Consider the following 26,219-nt stretch of genomic DNA (forward strand, 5'->3'; position numbering starts at 1 on the left):
CCACAGAAACACTAACCCAGGTAACAATCCTTGTAGCAAACCTTGTTGCCTACTCTGTCCCCATATCTACTCTAGCGACACCATCAGGGCTCTAGAGACAGAAGTTAGACTTACTAGATAGTAATGGTCACGTCTCTTTTCTTGTTTGAAGACTGGTACAACATTTGCTTTCTTCCCAATCTTCTGTAAATTAATCCAATTTTTCCATGACTTTCCATGATCATTTCACTTCCTTGGTAAGGACACTAAATTAATTCCCTTGATGTGGGTCATCCAGTCTGGCTGAACTGTTTACAATGATGCTTTTTTAGCAAGCTTTTACCACCTCTTTATCAATAGCTATTTTACAAGGTCTTCGTTGCTTCCTAAACATCCAGTCTTGTTTTCTTTCTCAAGAAAAGAGACCTAGATTCTGATCCCATTGACTTCAATCGGCTTTGGATCAGGGCCATAATCAACCTGAAATCTAGTCAACCAAAATAAATACAGGTACTTTACCTGCTTAAGTCCCCCCCCACCTGTGATTTTTATTTTTACAGTTCAATTTCCTGTTTCTTGTAAAATCTTTCCTTTGTTGCAATATGAAAGACCCTCAGGAATAGGGGAAACTGATTAAGTATAGCCCTTGTGCTAGTGAATCTTGGTGCAAGACTGACTAGTTCAAATTGAGTCACCTAAGTAACCTTGAAAATGTTTGACTATCTGGGGGAAAATAAGACTTAAGCATGAGGAATTTCATGTCTGTATAATTTTATGAAAATAAGAATAAGACAGTAAAGCTAACAGTCCATTTTAGGATTATATTTCAGTCTGATTGCAACAGTGCTTCCTGTCCCTCTAATACGTAACATTTCCCATCTGAGCAGTCAGAGTCTGGTGCAGAAAGTGTGTTCCTTAGATAAATTATTTTCTGTGTTCACCGCTTGTTTCTTTCCAAAATTTAACTTATTAAATTCCCCTTTAATTTCCATGATTGACTTCCCCTTTGTCTCCGGGAGAAACAGGTAGGTGAAGACTGATGAGAACACAAGGATCCCTAGAAATATAAGGTAGCAGAAAGATCCAAGGCTTTCCTAAAAACAGAAATAAGAGAAGATTGTAAGAAAAATACCCTTCTGACTCTTATTCCCTTATCTCTTCAGCGTAGGTTTATATTTTAGGAATGAGAGAAATTCTTAATTCTAAAATAAAACAGAGTCCCAAATCACTAATGAAGGTGGACTTTGTTATGCATTTCATTATCTACTGGGATTTGTTAATATTCTTTTGTTAGGTATAGAATTCCTAAATATTTTGCCTTGCCTAGAGCGCCTAACGTTCATCAATTCTGGGCACAGAATGTGCACAGGAACTATGATGGTGTTAAACCTTCTGTAATCAACACAAACTTATGGTCACATCCTTTTTGGGAACCATAACAACTGGAGAAATCCAGAGACTGTTTGACCCTTTAATTATCCCCATGTTCAGCATGCTTTTTATCTCCTTATGGATTCTCTCCTGCATTTTTCTAGTGGTCTGATATGCTCTGCTGGGGGCAGGCAGTGGCTACACAGTGTGAGTCTTATGGAGCACTTTGAGTCATACCTGGCCCACTGGAAAATACCTGCCAGTGACTCTGGAACACGCTCATAACCTTTGCCCTTTCAGCTAGGTTCTCTTCACACACCTCAGTGCTCTCTACTGAGGTGTTACTATAGTACTCAATCATCAAGTCAATGAGAGGGGCAATCTGAGAATCTGCCCCTGAACAGCATGGCATGTTTATAATGGCTTCTCAGTTGCTACACTTTGAACTTGTTACATGCACGGTCTGTGCAGCAGCCTTGCTGTGGGGCCCAAGTATATTGTAGGTAACACCATTAACCCTCTCCAGCACCCCCAAAAGCCCCTTCCACGTGTTCTGGATTTGTAACTTTTCACAGGGAGTAATACCAGCACCAAGTCCCCCACATCAAATGATTGCTCACTATGTTTTCTGAGCAGTGTGGCTTTTTGTGAAACTTTGTTGAACCATTCCTATCATTATCTTTAAATCGTCCCTAAACTTTTGCACATATTCAGCCTCTGCCTCAGAGCCACCCTTCCAGGAGCCTCTGAGATCCAGGGGGCCTTCTGGCTTTTCACCCATATAGGAGATCACAGGGTTCACCCCATTTGGACTCTTGGGGCACCTCCAAGTAGGTGAACAACAGATAAAGTAACATTACATCCCAGTTCCTCTCCCTTCTTTTAAAATATATTTCTAAATAGGTTCAATGGGGCTCTAAAATCTTTCATCTAATCTATTTCTCTGGATGATATGGAGCAGATCTTAATTGGTTTAGCCCACACATCTTCCATAACTCACTAAATAAGTGGGACATGATATTTGACCCACAATCTAACAAGATTTCCTTTGGGAAATCTGCTACAGTGCTAAATATAGTGATTCTATATTAAATATTCTATGCACTGTTTCAGCTTCTATATTACAGGAACTGCATCTGGATACCTAGTGGTGAAATCTACTACTACCAATATATTTTCCCCCTCTCTGTTTTGGCTTGGATAAGGGTCCTTTAATGTCCATGGCAACCCAGTAAAATGCTTCCTTGATTATTGGCAAGGGAGCTTTGTGGTATCCTACAGGCTTTTTCTGCTTCTGACATAAATCACCAGTCCTGCCGTCATCCTTTACCTCATTTTGAACATTAAAACAATACAATTTTTTTCCTCAAACCTTTCATATGTCCTCTGTTCCCAAGTGTCCTGCACAAGGACAGTTGTGGACTAATAATATTAACTCCACATGATGCTTTGAGGTCAAAAGCAATTGTCTGTACTTTTTGTATTCTATTTTTCCCCACCAGAGCCTTCCAGTACAGTTTAGCTTCTCTTCTGTAAAGAACCTAGCCCTGTTCTCCCTATCTGGGGCCGTACTGTGAATGGCTTCTCTGATGCTCTCTTGAGAGGTGTCCGCATTGTGCTCCACAGCAAACTCACTTTGGCTGTGGCTTGCTTAGAGAGCTGTCACCAGCAGCTTCTCCCCTTTCTCTTGGGACACATTGATATTCTCTGCTGATAAGGGGACTGAGGCTTTTCTTCCCCTCTCAGCTCCCTTTCTCTCCTCAGAGGTTACCTCTGTGAACTCAGGGACATATTCTCCTTTTATGGGTCACAATACTGACAGCTTTGGGCAGTGATATTGCATAATTCTCAACCAACACAGCTGCTGGTAAATTTTTTAAAATTCCTACTTTCAAGTACCCCGTAAGCCTTTCCATTCCAATCTGATGCAGGCCAAAGGTACTGTGGTTTTAAATTGTCTTAAAGATAGTAGTTTTACCTTCCCACCCGGGAGCATATCATTCTCCTGAATCACATCCCCCCGACCAGGAAAAGCTGAGCACCAGTGTCTTGCCACCTCTGGCACGCTCCACCATTTATGTTTGGCCATTGTTATAAACTATTCTACCCCTCAGGAGGTCAGACCTGACAAAGGTAACCAGAACTCCCTCTGCCACCACTGAAGTCTCTGACTCCAGTGTAGCTGCATTAACCCGAATAAATCAGGGAGTGAATTGGGATCCCCCATACTTAGGACACTGCCTTTTCATATGATCAAGGGACCCACATATATAATGTTTCTTTGGGGTGGGGTCCAATAATTAGGGTTACTAGGAGGAGACTGGAACTGCGGTGGTGTGGATTTAGTTCCCTCACCTCTCTTCCTATTCCCAGGGACAAACTGGGAACCCCCTTTTATGCCAAGTTTTTGCCTTTCCCTTTGGAATTTGTGCTCCTCAAATAGTCACGCTTGTATGTACAAGTTACCTTTGGCAGCTGTCTTCACTGATACTGGAGTTTTTCTCCTACACCATGGCTTGCCCTTCCTCAGAGCAGGCCTGAGCAGGGTTCTCAACTTATTTGATTGCACCCCGCCTTCATACGCCGCTGCCCAGCTCTGAAGGGAGAGTGGAGAGCAGAGGCTGCTGGCTGGGCACCCAGCTCTGAAGGGAGAGTGGAGAGCAGAGGCTGCTGGCTGGGCACCCAGCTCTGAAGGCAGCACTGTGCCAGCAGCAGGGCAGAAGTAAGGGTGGCAGTGTGATTTGTCAAGATCACTTTTCAAAGCAGACTTAGGGTCCCATTGCCATCCTTACTTCTGCCCTGCTACTGCCACCCTGGGGCGGACAGCTGGAGCCCTGCAGCTCCAGGTGAGGGATGTGGGGGGAAGGGAGGAAGTAGACCCCAAGCCTGGACTGCCTCCTGGTGAGGGATTGGGAAGGAGGGGGAAGAAGAGCCTGATCCTGGATGACAGGGCTCTGGCTGTCAGCCCCCAGGTGGTGGGGCTCTGGCTGTCCCCTTTGTCTCATTCTCCCAGCTCCCGGGAGCGCATGGCCCTTCCGCACAAGCCCCAGCCGCTTAGGCCTAACAGGCAGAGCTCTTTAAATAAAAAAAAAAAAACAACAAAAAATCAGCACACAGCTCATGCCTCCCTTGACACATTCCTGCACCTCCCTTGGGAGGTCCTCCCCATAGTTTGAGAACTGCTGCTCTTGAGTGATCAGATCTACCAACTTGTCATGGGTGTCTGCCCCTTCACTTGTTATCCATTTTCTCACATAATCTGCCATTTTATGCACATATTCCCCCTCGATGTAACTTATCAATCTTTTGAGGTTTCTGAATGCTTCTGGAGTAGTGTGAAACCTTTTTAACAGACTCCTTGCACTGATGCCTGTCAGGGATGGTCTAGATAATACTTAGTTCTGCTTTAGTGTAGGGGACTGAACTAGATGACCTAACGAGGTCCTTTCCAAATCTACATTTCTATGGTTCTATGAACATACTTCTTAGCCTCATTAACCTCTGTATCATTAAATACCTGTAAAGTTTTACCAGTCAATTCAGGGAGTAAGACAGTCATTCTTTGTTCATCTGGAATTCTATGTACCATGCATATTCTTTTGAAGGTGGTTAAACATTCCTCAGTGCAGTCAGTCTCTCTGTAACCCAGGTACAGCTTGTTGCAGTTTTGTGAACCCTGGTGAGAATTCCCCATGCGATGAGGGATGATTTTTTTTTTTTTTTTTTTTGTAAATTCAATATGATCAGGGCATATAGGCTCTCTGTCTTCCTCCTCCTCCCCCCCAAGGGCTTCTGCTTCTTGGGCTTCATGCTTTGTCTTTTAGCGCCAGTGCTCTTTGGTGGGGTGTTATTTGCTCCTTTGGCTCTCTCTGCAGTTTCACACCTCTGGTGCTCTCATTTCTTTTCCGCTTTAGTCATCTCCAGCCTAGCAAACTCCAGCTTCAGGGCTGTTTCACTGAGAGCTGCATCAGGATTGTTTTCTAAGCCTGCACCCCCCTTTGGTCCTTTTGGTCAATCAGTCTGATCACTTTTCTGTTTATCCGCTTACTCATTTTATATTTTCTTTTGTTCTGTTTCCCTTACCCAAAATAACAAACCGTAACCTTTCTTTACCTGTTTCCCAATCTTCTCAGGTGTGAATCTCTCAGTAACTATTATTTATTTGGTAAATAAATGCCCGGAGCATGATCCCTAGCTAATCAGCAAACTGGGTGTAATTTCCTGCCAACTGTGATGCTTCCCAAAGTTATGAGGCAACTCATCCCACCTGCTCTTGTCATGAGTGTCTCATCTGGGCCTGCTGTGGATCAGCTCCCTGAAACCACCAATCTCTGGCAGCACAAGTGCTGCCTTCCATGTCTCCACAGGCCTCGCTGTCTCTGTATGAGTTCGCGATAGGCACACTCCAACTCCTAAATCCTCCAAGCCTGCCTCTGGAGTACTTGGCCTCTGTCCCACTGAATACTCACAGAAGTCTCCGATCCAAAAGATTAGTACACCCCAGCTTGCAAGACTCAACTCAAGAGCCATACTGTACTTAACACACAGCTAAGATATCTATAGTGAAAACGAGAATGTTTTTTATCAAAGAACAGAGTCAAGTGATGGAGAGTGAGAATATTGGAAACAAATGGTTACATATAAAACAAAATCATAACACAATTTCTGGAGCCTAAGCTTAACTAACAAGGCTGTTAGGATATAGATATTCAAGCCTGTCTGTAAAGGCCTATACGCTAAGAATTTAGGTGTATTCTTATCACTTGGCTAGTTCTAGAGGTATAAAAGAGAATCAAAATCACTGTCTGCCGGTGTAAGGGCCTTCTCTTACTGTGACAGTCTGAGGCCCTGTTCTTAGGCTAAGAGCTTTGGCTAAGCAGCAGAGGCAGCCATAAGCTGGGAAGCAACCAGTCACATCCTCACATTCCAAACTAGTCCCATTGAAAGAAGGTGCCATTGGGCTATTAGGAATACAATCCTGTCCTGATAATGCCTATCGCCTCCAGAGAAAGGGGAGTGCCTAGAACATGTAAAAGGAAACTTAGTTTGATAGCATCCTGTCTGGCAAGAACTCACTTATCAATAGCTGGGATGTGAAATCCTCATTTCTGTGTTTGTTCTATCACTGTAGTCCCCATTTCCCCATTGTTTGTCTGTATAATCTGTCTGGTTCTGTGATTGTTCCTGTCTGCTGTATAATTAATTTTGCTGGGTGTAAACTAATTAAGGTGGTGGGATATAATTGGTTAAATAATCAAGTTATAAGATGTTAGGATTGGTTAGTTAAATTTCAGTAAAATGATTGGTTAAGGTATAGCTAAGCAGAACTCAAGTTTTACTATATAGTCTGCAGTCAATCAGGAAGTGAGTGGGTGGGTGCATGGGGGGAAAATTGGAATCATGTTTAGCTAAAGGGGGAAATGGGAACAGGGACACAGGTAAGCCTCTGGGGTGTCAGAGTTGGGAAGGGGGACGCTAAGGAAGGAAACTAGAATCATGCTTGCTGGAAGTTCACCCCAATAAACATTGAATTGTTTGCACCTTTGGACTTCGGGTATTGTTGCTCTCTGTTCATGCGAGAAGGACCAGGGAAGCAAGTGGGTGAAGGAATAAGCCCCCTAACAAAGGCATTCTGCTATCTCCTACAACAGGGGTCCCCAATGTGGTGCCCGCTGGTGCCGTGGCTCCTGCCGGGGCATTTTTGTGCGCCCACAGGACACCCTGCCGCTGAAATGCTGCCGGGAAGCTTTGCCATTTCTCAGCGGCATTTCGGCAGCGATGCTTCTTCTCGCTGCTGCTTTTCGGCGGCAGCATTTTGGCGGCGGGGTGTCTAGCACCTGCCACAGTCTTCTGGGAATAGCCATATACTACTCCCACACGAAAGGTTGGGGATCACTGTCCTACAAGATAGCTTAGCCCTGGAATTTTCCCCAGCATTTTCAATCAATATGGCTGGGAAGACCTCTCATAAGATCAAGCCCACTGGCAGCTTCTCCTTAGAGATTGCAGGAATGAGGGTGTACCTCCTTGCCCATACCCCAAAAAGTTCACTGTCCTTACTTCTGAACAGGCCTCTCCCCTGCTGGGTCATTTCTTCCTGTAAATCTCCTCCTTGTGGATTTAACAATTCTTCTTTAATATTTGGCTCAGACTGTAAATGAATGGGAACCTCTGTGAACCGCAGAGTACTTAATTTACATGTAAACCAACAGATAGATAAACATTTCTTGCCTAAAAGAAAACCTGGTTTTCACCTTTCTAGTGTCCAGTCCCTAGTCACAGATCTTAAGAACATAATTTTCAGTATATATACATAGAACTGCTTATACAGATGTTGTGTATATATATACACACATGTTGCCATGATGACGACCAGTGTGCCACAGGCTTTCATTAGAGTCCTTACACTGCATTCTTTTGTACTATATCTATGTACTCCTGTGCCCTCAGCCAGATGGCATCCCAAAGAGGCTGGGTCACAGAATCACTTACCACAATGTAGGGAAAAATCATTCCAAGGACAAAGAGCCACACCCAGCTGATGCTTCCATAAATCAGAAAGGCTGATGGTCTGAATGACTGGCTGAAGATTTCAGTGATTATGGCTCCAGTGGCTCCAGCTGGAGAAGAGATGTTTCTTTAGTAACTTTAATTCACTTGCTTCTGCAAAGGGCCTCACACTGACAATGCCTAGTAGAAAATTATAGTAAGTCTGTCCCAGTGATCTATGTGGTTAGTGTCCTCTACTACAACAAAAGAACTTGATTCCCAATCCCAGAACCCTGGCAGTGCAGTGCTGCAGACAGTGTGCAGAAACTCAGGGAAGAGTTGGGTTGCCTTGTAGGGAGGTGTGAGCTAGTGGACAGAGGACTAGACTGGGACTTGGGACTCAGGGTATGTGAACACTGCAGTCAGGAGTGACTCTGCAGCACGTGTAGATGCGCCCGAGCTAGCTTTCATCTAGCTAGCTTGAATGACAACAGCAGTGTTGCTGTGACAGCACAGGTGGTAGCATGGGCTAGCCATTCAAGTACATACCCCCCCCCCCCGCCAACTAAGTAGATCAAAACTAGCTTGGGTATAGCTACACATGTTGCAGTCATACTTTTTGACTGCAGTGCAGACGTACCCTCTGCCACTGACTTGCTGGGTGAACTCAATTTGCTTCCCTGTGCCTCAGTTTCTTTATCTGTAAAATGGGGACAAATTATATTCACCTCCTTTGTATAGTGCTTTGAGATTTATGGATGACAAGTACTATATAACAGCTATGTATTTATTATTATACCTAGCTGTCCTGAATTTTGAAACTGTACTGATGGACTCTGACAGGGTCCCTGCCTTAACTCAGCTGAATAGATGGAAATTGTGATGTAAAGTCTTGAGTTTGTTAATTTCAAATTGAAATGAATAATGGGATATTTAATCTGTGAGATGCATATAGCGTCCCTTTCTGCTGTGAGGCATGAGGGAGAAAAAAGATTTTTAAACTTTGTATACATTAGCCTCTTAATCTGCTAGATTGTAGTGCACAGTTGGCATATTTCCTCTGATGTTATGTGATCTATGTGGTTTTATATTTTATTGGTATGCACCATCAGTGCAATAAATTGTTAATCCACATCCCTCATCTGTTTTGCGGCCTCTTCCATCGATGCTCCTCCATGGGCAGAAAGTGCATCAGTTCACTATTTTAACAAAGGAGGTGATCACTAAATATGTACTTATCAATGTTCTGTTGGGGGAATTGTGTTAGTAGCAGAGTACTTTGGGGTTCTTCCTCTGGGATTGATTCTCAGATTTTTTTGGGGGAGGAGGATATTACATTCTGAGTTAAGAGCCAGTAAAAGATCAGCAGTAAAACTTGAGGTGCTCATGTGCTCTTTCCACTTTTTCCATTTATAGACACATTGTCTCCTTCTGTTAATGTATTCAGATAGCTAAACCTCCTTCCCTTGCTGCTCTCTAGAGGTGGTACAGTGGTGTTCCATTCTTTACCCACCAATTCTGATGCACTCGAGTAGTATGGTGCAAAGTTCCCTCCTCACCATCATCTAAAGTGGATGTACTCACATGGTCCAATTCCATAGCAGATAACGAACAAGAAGATCAGAACGACGCTGAAGTAATGCATCCAAAAGAATTGATGCTAGAGTGAGAAAGCAAAGTGAGAGCAGACTTTGTAACAACATGGTAGAATAGAATGCTCCCTGCCAGGGCCAGATTTACACCTTATGCGCCTCTAGGCACAGCATCTTCAGCTCCCCTTCCTCCGCCACACATGGCGCTCCCAGCCCGAACCAGGGTGCAGCCCACCCCCTCCAGGCAAGACTCAAGAGGGGGACTGTACCTCTCCCCATGGCAAGCGGTCCCTGGGTGTTTTCTGTCCCTCCCGCAACTCAGTGTGGTAGCCATGCTCCAGTTCTGCCTATGCAAGTGAATGGGGCACCGGCCACGCCCCTCCTTCTACTTCCCCAGCTTGGGGCGGAGGCAGTGGGGTGGCTGAGATTGGAAAGGGGCTAGGACGCTCCCAGCCCCTTCAGCAGCCGCCCTGCCCATTGGTGGCTCACTGTGCCCCACTTTTAACGTTTAGGTGCTCCTAGAACACCAGCGCCCATAGGCACGTGCCTACTATGCCTAACTGGAAATCCGGCCCTGCTTCCTGCTTTCCACCATGGTGAATGAAGTTCACTTTGGTGGTTATTCTGTTGCGAAAAATCTTGCCTAGGAGGAAAGATTAGAAATGGGGGTTGATGCTGGAAAAGTCCCGATTAGGAAATCTCCTTACCTGCAGGGAGAGAGTCATTGTGAGGAGTATTAACACGAAAATCATTAGTACATATCCTCCGCACAACAGCATCCTCCTGCCAAATCGCTCGATAAGGGAGCTCTGGAAAACAGAAAACACAGCATTACCAATATGATTAATTCCAACTCCAAATGAATGGATTACTTCCCATGCTCCTAACCTTCTTCTCAGAAGTCTTATTCAGTTAATACAAACAGATGAGACCCTCTAAACATGAGCTAAATCTTACTGATATTTCAGTTTATCATTTGTACTGGGGACTGTACGTTTAGACCAGAAAGATTTATACAGTATGGTTGGACTGATTCTGCTTTACTTCAGCATCTCCTATTGACTTATTCAGAAATATTTTTTTACTTGAATATTTCTCCCTTAAAACCATGGGGAAGAGGTATATTTTACTTTCATCGCTGTACATCAGTCTTGATCCCTGGATGTCTAGAGATAATCCATTTTTAGGCAAGAATGCAGTGCGTGCAGACATGAGCTATATATATCTACCCTACTTACAGGAATAATTATTGTATTATCTTGTGTCATGAGAAAAAGTCATAATTCAACACATAGGTAGTTCAAACCTGAGGCCTACCCCAGAAATTAAGGCAGAAAGTAGGTGTTCATGAAGGGCTTATATCTCCCAGAGCCTCCACTGCAATTCCTTAAAAATTGATGGGATAAAATAGTTCATGGACTTTAGTCTCCTCCATTGTGGGAGCTGGTAACTTTTTCTGTCTCTGAATAGGGAAAAAAGAAAAGGAGGACTTGTGGCACCTTAGAGACTAACCAATTAATTTGAGCATAAGCTTTCGTGAGTATAGCTCATGAAAGCTTATGCTCAAATAAATTGGTTAGTCTCTAAGGTGCCACAAGTCCTCCTTTTCTTTTTGCGAATACAGACTAACACTGCTGCTACTCTGAAACCTGAATAGGGAAAGTGTACAGCCAATTGACAGCCATTCCCTGCAGGTGATAACCTCTTTTTACCCAGAATGGTAGTGATCAGACATGCACCAGCTTCTTGGCAAATGACCTACATTTCTTTGTTACATGGAGATCTGTGTCAAACTGCACAATTTTGTATCAATCCAAAATTTCACATGGCTTCACATAATCCACTATTTTGCTCTTTTAGAGGCCACTGGAACTGTGCCCTTTATTCTTCCTATCTATCCACAAAGCAGTTGTCTGTACAAAATCATGATTGGTTAAAGCATGATGTGAAACTCATTTCACGGAGTAAAAATGAGTACAAAGACATTCAACAATACAAAGTTAATTGGGGAGAAGGGCTGCCTTTCACAGCTTCATGTGACTTAGAGGTAGGAGGAAATTTCTTGATTAGTTTACACAACGGAGTGAGTCTCTCCCCTAACTCCCCTCTGCCAAGGCTACACATTAAAAAAAAAATGCTGTCTCTAAATACATTCCCTTTTTCCTACAAACTCCAGTTTGGTGAGACTTACACACACTATAGATGATAGGCATTCACATGTCCCAACTCCTAGTGATATGTAGGGGATGAGATAGTCTTCAAACCTGGCTGTACGGAACACTTCAAAAGAGTAGAAATAGATCTGAAAAAGGCAGAGAGAAAATAGTGTGAACAATCATCTTGGAGGCAGGCTGTGAAACTCCTCAGATGTGAGGCAGAAATCAGACAAAAATTATTCTAATATAAAGCAAATTTACTGATGGGTGGGCTGTCTGCTCACTGGCGAAGCATTTTGGTGCCATCTAGTTCTCACTGTACGTGTGATAGTGTCACAAGCATGTCACAAGCTCCTTGTACAAGTGGAGTTCTGTCTGCTCTATCCATTCCTGTCTCTACAACCACAGCTTTCTAGCTTCGCACACGGATGATTTTGGTTTCAGAGGAGCAGCCGTGTTAGTCTGTATCGGCAAAAAGAACAGGAGGACTTGTGGCACCTTAGAGACTAACCAATTTATTAGAGCATCAGCTTTCGTGGGCTACAGCCCACTTCATCGGATGCATAGTCCCTCTTGTTGCTTTTGGAGAATGACATATTCTTAGATCTTCATGTACCTGAATGAAAAGCTTCATCGTTGTCTCTGTTTTCAGATTCTAGCCTTCAGTACCTCTGACCTCCCCAGCAGACCCCAACCCATGGACCTCAGGGGGATGGGTCAGCAGTGTTATAGAATGTGATGCAACAGTGGTGTGTCTTTGTCCATCTTCTTTATTGGTGGAGACTGACCCTAGAATTTGGCATTGAATACCTGCCCCCAATACTGGTGCTTGTTAGCAATTCTTGGGAGGATCCCTCATGTCTGAGCGAGTGGCCTATGCTGGCTCTTTGGTGGAGCTGGCACCAGAGACCTTTATGGAGAGGTATTATCTATATTTGCAAACTTGCTAATGCATTCAGGATTCCATACTAGAAAAGTCAGAGCAGAATTGTAATGGCAACAACCAGGGGTCCATTGATCAGGAAGAAGAGGACCAAGATTCTCAGATTTTTAAGACCAGAAGGGACTATTATGATCTGACTAGTCTGACTTCCTGCATAACATATGTCATGAATATAATAGTGCAACAAATAACTAGGCCTTTTTTTAATGCTACCTAACAATGACTCTGAGTTTTTACACAGGGAAAACACTCAACTGCATTGACGCCACTAAGCTGCAAGCTGGTCATGATGGTGACCAAAAAGTACAATTGCCAGCGCAAGGATCGTTCTTTAAATAGTTCCAGGACACGCAAGGTTTTGGTGCTTTTTGTTGCAGCCTTTTCCTTCAGTATGTCATCAATCTCTGCTTGATGATCTCCTTCACCCCAGAGTTGCTTAATGGCTGTGCAGGAGAAAAAACTAAATAGTTTAATCTATCAGTTCATCTCCATCATTCTTTAATAACAAATCCTTTTAGCCTGTCTGAATCACATAGACTTAATTAGTCTGTCCTTAGAGTTGTTTTCATCACATCATGATTTGGTGTATGTTGTCGGGACAATGTGTGGAAGCCTACTCTTGTTGCCCAGATGGTGCTTATTCTATAGATAACTAGAAGAGTTTTGTCTGCGGGGCTGTCAGAATGTCATATCACTCTAATATTGAGTTGACAAATGTAACCATTTTTAAAAATTTTATTTAATGAAAATGAACATTAAGAGCGCGGTTTTATTGAGGTAGTAGGAGTCTTGGGCTCTACTCTTTTTGCTTTCAATGGCTAACACTCCAACAAATTAGATTTACTGAAATGAGTGGAGTAAGTACTTTACCTTTCATGAAGGCATCCTCATTACCCTCCTGTATCAGAAGGTAGGATGGGGACTCAGGGAAGAATGGGAGCATAATCAGCTGAATCAATGCTGTGAGTCCGGTAGAAGCCAACAACAATGGCCACAACGATTCATTTCCTAAGAGCTCTCTGGAGAGTACATGTAAAAGTGCAGTCATGATCAAACCATTATATTAACATTCAATAACTTTTTCTGAATGATAAATAGAGAGACAGCAAATGGGCCAAATTCTAGTGGTGAGTGCATTGCAGCCGGATAACTGAGTCAGTCTGGCAAATTTTGTGAAACTCAGCAGCACTTTGGAAAACTTTCTAATGATACATTAGGTCCCACAGTGACCTTTAGGAAGTTCATGAGATTGTGATGCTAATTTTGAACTGAAAAACTTTCTAATATGCTACACATCTCAAATGTGGTCCCATGTGCTAGATCTCACCATGATATTTCAAATAAACCTCAGGAAGTTTTAAGGTAAGCCACTTGGTAGCAAGGCTATAGAGGAAAAAAAATTCAGATTGTGGTTAATTACTTGTATTTTTCTGTGTCCAATGTCTTAAACATGGAACTCTCAGATTTGGTCAAATACTGTCTACTGGTTTAAGATAAAACATTTAATTTTGGAGATGAGAGCACTTATTGAAGATTTTAGAGGGTGGTTTCTTTTTTTTTTTAAAAGACTTAAGACCAGCTTCTGCTGCTGCAGAGAAAGGTGGTAGATGATTTTGTTTTACCTTAGTCCAAAAATCTGTCCTAAGACTTTTCCTAGTGTCAGAAAAACAGCGAGAGTGGAGTTTGAAAATCCACGCAGCTTCTTGGGTGAAATCTCTCCTACATATTGAGGATGTATAGTGAGAGAGAAACCTTGGACAGGAAAGAAGAGAGATGGCCATTAAATTGAGGAAAATGTTAACTGTCTTATCCCAAGCTCCTCCCACTACTCATTTCCACCCCCTGCACCTTTGACCAGCTATTATATATCAGTGTCTTCTGTGACATGCTAAGTATACTTGTTGGGTAATATAAAATAATTCTAAAAGAATTATAATGAAAGGAGACTATACTGGGACACCAAGGAGACTCCCTTTTGATGTATACAGAGGTCATACCTGTTCCCATGCCATAAAGGAAGCGCCCAATCAGAATCATCTCAAAGGACTTGGCCATTTTACAGAAGGCCATGAAAAGTGAAGCTACTAGCATGATCAGGTTAGTGACAATCTGACACTTCTTTCTGTAAAAAGATGAGAGAGTGATATGAAGTGAGTATCTCTTATACTGTTTTTGATTAATGTATTTGCTGTTACTTATCCAACATACAAGCACCATGTAACGTCTTAAATATGTTAACTGTAGGTATGGTACAGCAATTACTGTTCCTTTGTGGCATGTTTTAATGGATACCCAAACTGGGTATTTCCCGGAGAAATTAAATGATTCTTCGCTTTCAGAATCCAAGAACTTTTACTTCATAACTGTACCTTGGCAGCATGTGCATTTATAAATGCTTAGCATGTGTCAGTATTTCTTTAGGATGGGAGTTCATGTGTAGTCGTACTCGAACAACAGGTTGATCAAGTACAATATGTTGAGGAGTACAAGCATTGGGGTATTGAAGTCACTAGAATTCATGGTGCAATATCCAAAGTACCAGCTTGTTATACAGAAACAATTTGACTCTGTGGGAGCCAACTGTAGACACGACTTATGATGAGGCATTCCTGCCACAGTAGTGGATCCAAGGCTCTTGTGGATCTGGCAGAAAGGATATACCAAAGAGAGGCTTCAGTAAAGACTATATTGTAAATTTTAGGCCGGATGGCTGCAGTAAGTGGTGACCATGGCATGTCCCCTCAGTGGACCCTGATGTCTCAGACTTGAATCACATAGACTTTTGCATCTGGGTGGCTAGTGGTTTCTGAAACCCACTGGCTGGATTACTATCCAGAGACGTTCAGCATTCTTGGAAAGGTCTTGCAGATTCATCTGATATCTCTGGATGCACTTGTGAAAAGGAGCCTAAGTGGAGCAGCTTTTCACTCAAAGTTGTTCTTATCTCCAAGACCAGTTGCTACACGTAACTGCTCTCGAGATGAATGTGATCTTGTATGCATTAAGAGCGTACAGAGACCTTATACCTAAAAGTTGATTCTGATTCAGGCAGCTAGGCTACCAAGGTTGACGTAAACAAGTGGAGAGGAGCAGGATCTTGTTTCTAGTGTCAGGAGGCCTTCAAGTGTGGGATTATGCAGTGTCCCACAAGAAACTTCTTGGGGGCATTTACCTGGCAGGAAAGAACAATTGCAGTCAGGCTAAGATGGTTGAGACCCATATGAGGGGCCTCTGGATCAGAGGGTGGCGGAGCAGATCTTTAAGTGGAACACACCAGTAGATCTGTTTGCCAATTTCTCTGCAAAGGATATTGGTGTTACACACAAGATCCTGAGAACACACCAGATGCATGAGGAATCCTTTCTCCATCTATTGTGGAGTTACTTCGGGACAGACTTTTAATAGAGGACATTACTAACAATGGAGCAGTCTCTTATACAGAACTATGGGTAAAGTTAACTTTCTTTTCTGTTCAGTTTCACTTTTTCATTAGAATAGGTACTAATAATTCTTTAATACAACATTCACTCCAGAATGAATACACTTTGCAAATCTGACTTTTTTTAAGCAAGCACTTTAATGTTTCAGGTTTACCCTTGAGTGTTTAAGCTACATCTCTCAAAAGTGGAATTCAGGCTGGTCCAAGTGATTGTAACAGTTCCCGGGAAACCTGTGTTTGAACGAATATGCATGGCTTCTGTTTCTGGATTTGTAGATCTTGGAAATTATGTACTGGAGGATGATGTGAGGAAATTGCATCACATGTTACTTCCCCACAAGGCACTAGTAAATGGAGTGTTGGTAAGCCCATCTTCAGAAGGGACCACACTTCACCATCAGCATACTGTTTAAATACACTGAATGAAAGACTGGTTACCACTTACCCTGGGTGGCTATGATAGCAATTTAAAGCAATTGAATAGAAGTATATATGGTCAGACTACATTGAACAAGAATAGTTGACTGTATGTGCTTTGCTAGTACATTTTTCCCCACATGCCTTATCAAGCTATGAAAATAAATACTTACTTTCTATATTTTGTAGTAAGGTAGCCACAATATAGGCTCCCTAGCAGTCCTCCTATACCATAAACAGACACAATGAAGGACCACAGCAACATGATGGTCTCAGGATGGAGGGGATAGCCATATCGCTCTATCCAGGTTTCATTGATAAATGTCCTAATGTGCTGAAAGAGCAAATGAGACTTTAAATAATTACTGGTTTCAGAGTAACAGCTGTGTTAGTCTGTATTCGCAAAAAGAAAAGGAGGACTTGTGGCACCTTAGAGACTAACCAATTTATTTGAGCATAATTACTATGGACTTTCCTCATACTATTCTGTTACTGTGCTTCAACTTTGATCCATTGCTGTAGTCTTGGACCTCTTTTTAAAGTAATCTTCACTGTCAAAACAAATTATTTGTGTACTTTGCCAAATTTTCAACTAAACTTTTTTTAAGTTTAGATGTTCAAGACACTTTCAAAGTTAGAAAATGCACCTTGAGTTTATTTTCTTTATAATCCTGTCAAGTCTTTTTATAAGACATCTCTGAAATGTAGAAATTTCAGGAAAGCTTGGGAAACTCCGATGTAACAGACTGGCTTAGTATGGTTTATCATATCTCCTCCTAATTGATTAGATCCAGAAACCAGAACAGTCTATTACAACAGAAGGAGCGTTCCTTTAGTTCAAGTATCAGAGGTGTGTGGTTTTAGTAATGAAGGTCCAGGGTTTAGTCTTTGATTTTTTTGTTGTATATTTGGCCATTGTTTGTTGCTAAACGGGACTTGAACTGTTGTAGACCTTGCACTCAGGATGAGTTAGCTGTATTGCCAATCCCAACTATTGAAAAATCATGAGTCCGCTCCCCCCCAAATCAGAAACTTGGTTTTAAAAAACATGAGATTTTGAATATAATTTGGGATTCTTTTAATTTTTGTTCTGGTATTTGAGCCTTTAGGGCAGGAGGGCTAGATACTTTTTTTTTAATGGAAGCTGAAATTTTAATGTAATCATCTGATTGCTGGAGCTGTGGCTTTAAGAAAGATCAAATATCATGAGATTTGTGGTAAAATCATAAGATCTGGCAACACTGATCTCATGACGGATGTGCGTGGTCAGGTCTAATAGCAGGGAGCCAGGAGCCAAGCCAGGTGCTGGAGCTGGAGTTGGGAGCCAGGAGGAGGGCAGAGACAGGGCTGGGGGGGGAGCAAAGCAGACAGAAGAGAGATTGCAGCTGTGGGGAAGTGCATTGAACAGCTGCCACAGCCCAGTGCTGCCGCTAGGTTTAGGAGCTGCCTGGCAACAGCGCTCAGCCCGTCAGGCCGATCTGGCCAGTTAGGGGATTTAACTGAGGTTAGCTAGTTGATCCCAGGCCCACCTGGAGGCTGTCATTACTGACACTGAGCTAGTGTAGTGCATGCAACATACTGCCGTAGGCATGTGATCATATCTCCTATTACAAGCTGGCCCCAGGGACTAACTGCTGACTGTACGCAGTGGTGTTGTGCCGTCTCAGAGCTTTAGTTGAAGTGGTATTCGTTCCCCACTGGTGACTGTAGTGTCTGTACACAGCCATGGTTGGCTAAACTTACAGATAAGGGATGGAATTCCAACTAGATCTTTTTCACCAGTGGAAACTCTTTTCTCTAATGCACGAGATTACTTTGGTTTTCTGATATTTCTGGGATATTAGCCTAATTTACAGCAGATTTTCCCCCTCATTCATACAGCTCACTCAAGTGCATTAACAGAGATGAAAAATTGATACTCTTAAAAAATTTTTCCACTTTTTAAAAATGATGTAATTTTGTTTTGAAAAAGCATTTACATATTCAAAAGTTTAGTCTTCTCACCCTGTTGTGCAAATTTCTGTGAGTGAATGAAAACTATACAACTTGCCGTAGTAGAGATCTGATCTCTTTAAAAAAGCTAACTTCTCTACACAAGAAGCTCGCACCACTGCTTTCTGACAGGAACCCTTATCCCACTACTCTCGAATCAGTAATGAGCCTGTTGTGGCCACACCTTTTTAGCTGTGAAATGTTAAGAGGTGATTTCTGTTAGCACATTGGGAACAATAGGAAAAAGTCCCCTCAGCAGGCTTATGGGAAGGCTTTTACTTTAGATACCTCCTAATTCTAAGGGAAAAGTCTTTATCCTCTGAGACTTGATAAAGCTGACCAAATTATCTCGTAAATTCACAACACAGCTGCAGGTTTGTGGACTTGAGCTATGAGGAAGTGTACGTTTGTCAGAGCTACACCAAATAAACACCTTTTAGTTTTAGTGATAACTGGGCCTCCTGCTGGTCTCCTGATGACTCCTAAATCAGGGGTTCTCGACCCCTCAGGGGGTGATGAGATTGTTACATGGGGAGTCACGAGCTGTCAGCCTCCAATCCAAACCAAGCTTTGCTTCCAGCATTTATAATGGTGTTAAATATATAAAAAGTGTTTTTAATTTATAGTGGGGGGGGGGGAGGAGGAGGTTGCACTCAGAGGCTTGCTATGTGAAAGGGGTCACCAGTACAAAAGTTTGAGAACCACGGTCCTAAATGAATATGGTTACCGAGTTTTGTTTCCAAAACAATTTTTAAACCCCTCTCTAAAAGAGGATTTAAGTTTTTTACCTTTAAGCAGAGACTGCAAAACTGTGTTTTAAGGTGTAGTGGCTTTACAATAAGATCTCCACATTTGATTTCACTTGTTACGTAAGGGAGAACTTAAACCCAAGTCTTTAAAGACAAAAGGCTTGCACACAAATTGATTGTACCAGGTAGTCCCCTGAAGCTTAGCCTATAATCACATAAATACTTCCCAACATTTTGGTAAATCAGTTCTGAAATGTAGGAAACTCATTTTGGGTGTCGCTCATTTTAGAGGTTTCAGAGTAACAGCTGTGTTAGTCTGTATTCGCAAAAAGAAAAGGAGCACTTGTGGCACCTTAGAGACTAACCAATTTATTTGAACATAAGCTTTCGTGAGCTACAGCTCACTTCATCGGATGCATACTGTGCATCCGATGAAGTGAGCTGTAGCTCACGAAAGCTTATGCTCAAATAAATTGGTTAGTCTCTAAGGTGCCACAAGTGCTCATTTTAGATTGCAAGAAAGGATATTCCTTATGCTATTGGGTTAACAATCTCTCTTGTTTTGCTTTGTTTTTTGGTTTTTTAAAGTACTGTCCTGTTAGGGATAAGGTGCTCTACCTACAGGATATTTACTTTTCATTATAGATCAAAATGAAGACATTGTAATGGAGTTTGTTGAAATGCTCAGCAAGTTTTGAGAGTATCCTTAACCCAGGCCCCTCCACCATGTAAACTCCGGGGAGCCTCTGCTTACCAGGGAAGGGTAGCTGATTGCAGAAATATGGAACCCATATGGGAAACTTCCACCAATTCCCAGCACTAAGATCATTTGAAACAATCCTCGATACTGAAGCTGAAAAGAGAAAGCAATGCTCTATCAACTTGTCATAAATCTAGATTCCCTCATGGTCTTGCATCCTTGTCTGCCATACTCACCTCTTTGCTCTGAAAGTATGTATTCACTACAGATACTTTCAGATATAAACATTCTTCCAAAAGCCCACAGTCCCACCCCAAAAGCAGAATAATTGACCACAGGACCAGATTAAGGTTAAATCCTTCCTAGTGCAAGGAAAATAATTTTGTAATATACAATAATCTACATATCCTTGCTTAGAAGTAAGGTAGCAGAAATTAAACCATTGTTGCCTGCGAGATGTCTCTCGCTATATGGATCTGACTGCTAGTGTGACAAGCTGACAGGAAAAAGGGTATCAGTCCAGGTAGAATGGAGTTCTGGTTCCTTGAATCCGCAGTTTGTTTATGAACAGTAAACCATAAGTATTGTACCCTCAAGGCCTCTCCAAATCAAACTCTCTTGAAAGTAAAACCAGACTTTCTCTCTTCCAGACTTAACATAAAGAGTTACCCCTCAGCTGTATTGCAAAGACAGAATTTTAAAAACAACCAACTCTTCCCTGCTCCATCCACCCACGTTTCTGATCCAGTCCAAACTTTAAATATGATAATAGAAAGATACTTTCTCCTCTCATCATTGTTAGAGGAGAATAAGAGGAAACAGCTATGTGCTCTTTACCAGAGCCAAATTCTTCTCTTTCTCTGAGCTCTACTGGCTCTAAAGCCCTTTGAGATGTGCAGAGGAAAAGTAAGGGGTTATCACCATTATCAGTGGCGATAGATCTCATCATCATTTTGTTCTTTTCTAGTCCTCTGTGCTCTCCTGTTTTACCCTTGTAAATGGGCTTTACTTTTCCAGCCATTAGGGTTTAGTCCCTTCCTCCTTCTGAGGGGACCTACCTGGTAGTACACACCTTTTCTCTGCACATTTTCGTGTTGTTCCCCTTCTGCTGCTGTTTAACTCAAAACATTTTGGGTTGTAGTTAGTAAGACATGCTATATAAAATAAGTCTTGTACTGTATTGCAAAGCATAGCCAGGCTTTTAACCTTACAGGTTTATCAACAAATCTATCCCATAATAATAATTATATATCAGCATTTTCCATGGGGAACATACATATATGTCCTGGCACAGAAGTGTTTCGAATGTTGAATCTATAGTTAGCCTAGTATATAGGGCTCTATTTAAACAAAAGCTGTTGATTCAATCTACATTGATCAGGCTGCCAAATGAAACAGCGTTGGTAGGAGTATGAACAGTAGGCAGATAACGTTTCGCTCTACATCTCCTTCATGTCAAACCTAACTTACACCATCTTCCAGGTTCCTTATTGCCTAGCTGAGATCAGTACCTGGATGTAGAGGAGCTAGCTGAAGCGGAACTTAAATGAGAATGTGGTGATGCTCCTCATCATCCCACACCCATCAAAGGCATCTGCCTCAGACTGTTACATTAGTCAGTGTTTAGATCCACAGTGGCAAAATCAGTCAATTTTTGTCTTGCCTGGCTGGAAAAAAGTTTCTAATCTTACTTATTTGATTTAATTTATTTCTTCATATTTCTAAAGTAGAACTAGAGGCACCCATACAGTAATCTGGGCACTTACTTTGTAAATTAACAATCACAAAATCTATAAACAGAGGACTGCCAATTAAATATATCAACCTCAGCCCACAAATTCCTCAGCAGTTCTAGAGGCAAGAGAAGAAATATGGCCTTTGCTTTATGCCTGAAAAGCTAACAAATCTGGTCTCTGGAGTGTGAGTTCCAAGACCAAGGATCCTTCTCAGAGCACTCACTGCCATCTGCTCCCTTATTTTTATATTGAAGGAGTTCCAGCTGAAGCATCTTCGCTTATCTTAAGTCTGCCATTGCATACTGGGGAAAGAGGTAATCCTTCAACTAATCAGATCCTAGAGCATTAAGCACTTCATAGATTAAAACCAACACCTTGAATTCCACCTGGAAGTTTACTGGAATCTGATGAGATTACGGAGCTCTGGTCTAAATTAGTTTAATATGCTCCCAACATGCAGCTCCACTTAATAAAGAAGTGGTGGTGCTCTGTAATAGGTTCAGCTTCTGAATGGTCCCAAGGTGTAGTCCTATCCAAATGCTATCAGACTTAGACCTGAGATTACAGTGATCTATTCATTTGCAATATTTAGGCTCCACTAGGGTAATGGTCTATAACTAGAAATGAAGCTCCTTGCCTTAAGAAAGCTCCCGCTAATTCAAAACATAGCAGACTACCTCCCAAGCAACACAAGTTATTATCACGAGTGAGCTGGACTTCAATGAGTTCATCAGCATGGACGTGGAGGAGGTGGCTGTGAGGGAGATGACCAGCGAGGCGTGCATGCTGGCCCAGAGGAATCAGTGGCCGAGGCAGCCGAGTGCTCAGAGGAGGAGGATGGGGACCTGGACCCGGGGAGCTGTGTCATTGCTGCTGAGGCTCTGGCTGGGCTGTCTGCTGCCATGAAGTGGTGCCTGCTCCACAGTGTGGTCTACCACTGGGAGAGACTGCTGGAGATGGAGAGCACTGTGGGTGTAGATGAGTGTTGAGGCCAAGGCCAGCCAGAGCAAGGTTTTCCACTGCTCCAGCTACATGCCCAGCATGGGGCTGTAGACCCCGGCTCCAGCTGTGCTGGGCTCAGCCCTGCTTTGACTCTTCCTGTAGGGTAGGAGGGAGGGAGGGACTGTGGGCTCTGATCCTGCAGTGCTTCCCTCTGATCCGCACCCCGCCCTTCCCCTTGCTTTGCCTAGCACAGGGCGGTGAGCTCCAGGCAGAAGGAGCAGCATAGCAAGGTGAGCCAGTGCCAAAGGGGCTGCCCACAGTGTGGGGAGGGGGGAAGGGCAAGGGGTTCTCAAGGGCTTGGTCACTGGTGCTTACGCTGAGTGTAGGTGAGACATGGTAGGGGCTGGGCGGAGCACAGAGAAATGGTGTATGGACACAAGGGGTGGCGGCATAGATCAAAGGAGAGAGGAGCAGAGATGGAAGGGGTGAGGACAGACAATGTGGTGTGTGGGAGAAAGGAGGCTTCCACTAGTCTGGTCATTCCTGGGGACGGGTCTCTATTTTTTAAAAATAAAACCTCCCACAAGTTATTAGAAATGCATCCACTCAATATGGTGCTTTCTGCACTGGCTCCACATTGAATGCCCACTCTAGTTCAAACTCCCATGGAACTGGTCCTGGCTACGTTAAAGGTAATTTCACCTAGTATGACTGGCTTTCTACAGCAGCTGTGTTCCACTGGAATAAAACTGTTGACCAGTATGGGGAGACTTGTGTCTGTAGGAGCTAAAACCTTCATGAGAACCAAAGCAAGACCATTGGACTTGTTACTAGACGAAATAGGAGAGGCTTCTAACCTCATCACATTCATAGATAAACTGAAAACGCACCTCTTCACCCAAGCCATTCCTGACAGGTATTTATCTAACCTGTTCCTAAACCTTCCAATGATGGGGATTCCACAACCTCTCTCGGAAGCCTATTTCAGTACCTAATTTCCTAGAGTAAGCCCATTACTTCTGTTCCTACTTTCAGTGGATATGGAGAGCAAATGATCCACCATCCTCTTTATAAGAGAATTGAACATATTTGAAGACTATAGGGCCGCCACTCATTCATCTTTTTCAAGACACAAAGTACCCAGTTTTTTCAACCTTTTCTCAGAGGTCAGGCAATCTAAACCTTTTATCATTTTGTTCCTCTCCTCTGGACTACCTCCGGTTTGTTCACATCTTTCTTAAAGTGTGGCACCCAAAACAGGACACATTACTCCAGCTGGGGCTTCATCAGTTCTGAACGGTGTGGGACAGTTACCTCCTACATCTTGTATACAATGCTCCTGTTAATACACGCCAGAATGATATGAGCCTGTCAAAGTTCCTCCCCCACTCTGAACGCTAGGGTACAGATGTGGGGACCTGCATGAAAACCTCCTAAGCTTATCTTTACCAGCTTAGGTCAAAACTTCCCCAAGGTACAAAATATTCCACCCTTTGTCCTTGGATTGGCCGCTACCACCACCAAACAAATACTGGTTACTGGGGAAGAGCTGTTTGGAAACGTCTTTCCCCCCAAATACTTCCCAAAACCTTGCACCCCACTTCCTGGACAAGGTTTGGTAAAAAGCCTCACCAATTTGCCTAGGTGACTACAGACCCAGACCCTTGGATCTTAAGAACAATGAACAATCCTCCCAACACTTGCAGCCCCCCCCCTTTCCTGGGAAATGTTGGATAAAAAGCCTCACCAATTTGCATAGGTGACCACAGACCCAAACCCTTGGATCTGAGAACAATGACAAAGCATTGTTTTCTTACAAGAATTCTTTTTTTAATAGAAATAGGAGTAAATAGAAGTAAAGAAATCCCCTCTGTAAAATCAGGATGGTAGATACCTTACAGGGTAATTAGATTCAAAACATAGAGAATCCCTCGAGGCAAAACCCTAAGTTACAAAAAAGATACACAGACAGAAATAGTTATTCTATTCAGCACAATTCTTTTCTCAGCCATTTAAAGAAATCATAATCTAACACATACCTAGCTAGATTACTTACTAAAAGTTCTAAGACTCCATTCCTGGTCTATCCCCGACAAAAGCAGCATATATACAGACACAGACCCTTTGTTTCTCTCCCTCCTCCCAGCTTTTGAAAGTATCTTGTCTCCTCATTGGTCATTTTGGTTAGGTGCCAGCGAGGTTACCTTTTGCTTCTTAACCCTTTACAGGTGAGAGGAGTTTTCCTCTGGCCAGGAGGGATTTTAAAGGGGTTTACCCTTCCCTTTATATTTATGACAGCCTTTTTCACAGCTGTGACATGTTGGCTCATACTCAGTTTGTGATCCACTATAAACCCCCAGATCCTCTTCTGCAGTACTACCACCTAGCCAGCGATTCCCCATTTTGGTTTTGTGCATTTGATTTTTCTTTCCTAGGTGTAGTACTTTGCACTTGCCTTTATTGAATTTCATCTTGTTGATGTCTAGTCCTATCTTTCAATAGCAGGCAGGAAAGAAAGAGAGATGATCATTTTGCCTCTTTGGCGGCACCTGGACACAACAGATACTAAGGTAAGGACTTAGGGTGAAATTCTTGCCCTAGTGAAATCAATGGGAGTTTTGTCATTGACTTTAATAAAGCCAGGATTTCACCCCTACATAGATAGGATAGCTGCTCCATCTTTTCAAGGTGACTTATCTCTGCCATCACAGGAAACAAGAGACTCCTAAATCTTTTTTCCTCATAAACTGGAGCAGTTTAGGAGCCATTTGGATGGTCAGAAGAAAGTGATAATTAGTCTACTAATGGCATCCGTTTGGAAAAACAAACTCTCAGAAACAGTCACTTTAAGTATGATATGATGAAAAGAGGCCACAGATTTCAGCGGTGGTCCAGGGAAACAAGATGATGATTTGTATTGTGGTAGCAAGTAACAGCCCCCGTCACGGTCCAGGACTCCCTTGTGCTTTGTGCTTTACTAGTACAGAACAAAACCGGAAGAGTCTAAAGACGTTGAATCTTTCCTATTTTTCTAGTATTCTATTTTTGTGGTCTGCTACTACTAAATAGAGCCCCCAGATTAAATTACCAGGTACTCACCAGGTCTGAGAGACAGTTAGCCATCTTCTACAAAAGGGCTGGCTGCAGTTGATCATGGACTCTTTCCTGTCAAAGGGATGAAGTGTGCTCTGGGCGTCCTTATTTGAATTATGCTGTCGCACCAGTAGTGAGCTGGCACCATGTGATTCAAGTTAAATTTTACTTCCAAGGTTTTCAGTTAACTAAAGTCTATTTCGGATGTTGTACAAAGTTTGAAAGGGTTGGATTAAATATTTGAACCAACAGTTATGTCCAGTCCAATCAAATGAGGTGGTCTTCTTGATGAGGAACTTTTTTTTCCTGAGTACTCACTGATTGGGGGAGGGGAAGCAATTTAGTATAGGCTTAAATTCTAAATAGGATTCTGTTGATCATAACTTATTTTGTCTTTAATATAAATTGAGAATTAGCTCTGAGTTGTAATTTGGTGGAAATGGAGGATGCCCTGGATGGAATTTGGACACTGAACTTTAGGACTTTTGATATAAAAGTGAATAATTCTGTCCCAATAGCTCTGCTATGAATTGAAGTACCCTATAAATTAGTCGTTACTTAAGAGAATAGAATTGCTTCACCAGTTTAGCAGTGGGCACAGTCCTAACCAGCTCTGCAACT

The 26,219-nt window shown here is 42.6% G+C and overlaps 1 protein-coding gene across 2 annotated transcripts; it reads right to left on the reverse strand.

Moving 5' to 3' along the window:
- Window positions 1-730: 730 nt before the first annotated feature.
- Window positions 731-25,712, reverse strand: LOC125622968 (solute carrier family 2, facilitated glucose transporter member 11-like). Of its 2 annotated transcripts, XM_048821677.2 has the most exons (13): window positions 25,605-25,712; window positions 19,882-19,980; window positions 16,560-16,720; window positions 14,528-14,652; window positions 14,153-14,282; window positions 13,401-13,549; window positions 12,786-12,973; window positions 11,623-11,733; window positions 10,139-10,240; window positions 9,424-9,499; window positions 7,843-7,970; window positions 7,411-7,501; window positions 789-1,073 (listed from the first exon to the last, which is right to left on the reverse strand). In XM_048821677.2, exons 1-13 carry the CDS (start codon window positions 25,626-25,628, stop codon window positions 961-963), a joined length of 1,497 nt encoding a protein of 498 aa, XP_048677634.2. In that variant the 5' UTR covers window positions 25,629-25,712; the 3' UTR covers window positions 789-960. The 2 variants fall into 2 exon arrangements, with proteins under 2 accessions (XP_048677633.1, XP_048677634.2); XM_048821676.2 differs by lacking the exon at window positions 7,411-7,501 and having other exon boundaries at window positions 731-1,073.
- Window positions 25,713-26,219: the final 507 nt, after the last annotated feature.

The sequence above is a fragment of the Caretta caretta genome, chromosome 15 (genome assembly GCF_965140235.1).
Source record: "Caretta caretta isolate rCarCar2 chromosome 15, rCarCar1.hap1, whole genome shotgun sequence".
Classification (NCBI taxonomy): Eukaryota; Metazoa; Chordata; order Testudines; family Cheloniidae; genus Caretta; species Caretta caretta.

What these genes read in the sequence shown, in the direction of transcription:
- LOC125622968 (XM_048821676.2), bottom strand. Translation starts at nt 25,628, where the DNA reads ATGGCTAACTGTCTCTCAGACCTG. An exon ending in GGACAGATTTTTGGACTAAG is followed by an intron (nt 13,550 to 14,152) that starts GTAAAACAAAAT and finishes TGTACTCTCCAG; the next exon opens with AGAGCTCTTAGGAAATGAAT. An exon ending in CTGCTATGGAATTGGACCAT is followed by an intron (nt 7,971 to 9,423) that starts GTGAGTACATCC and finishes TCTCTTCTCCAG; the next exon opens with CTGGAGCCACTGGAGCCATA.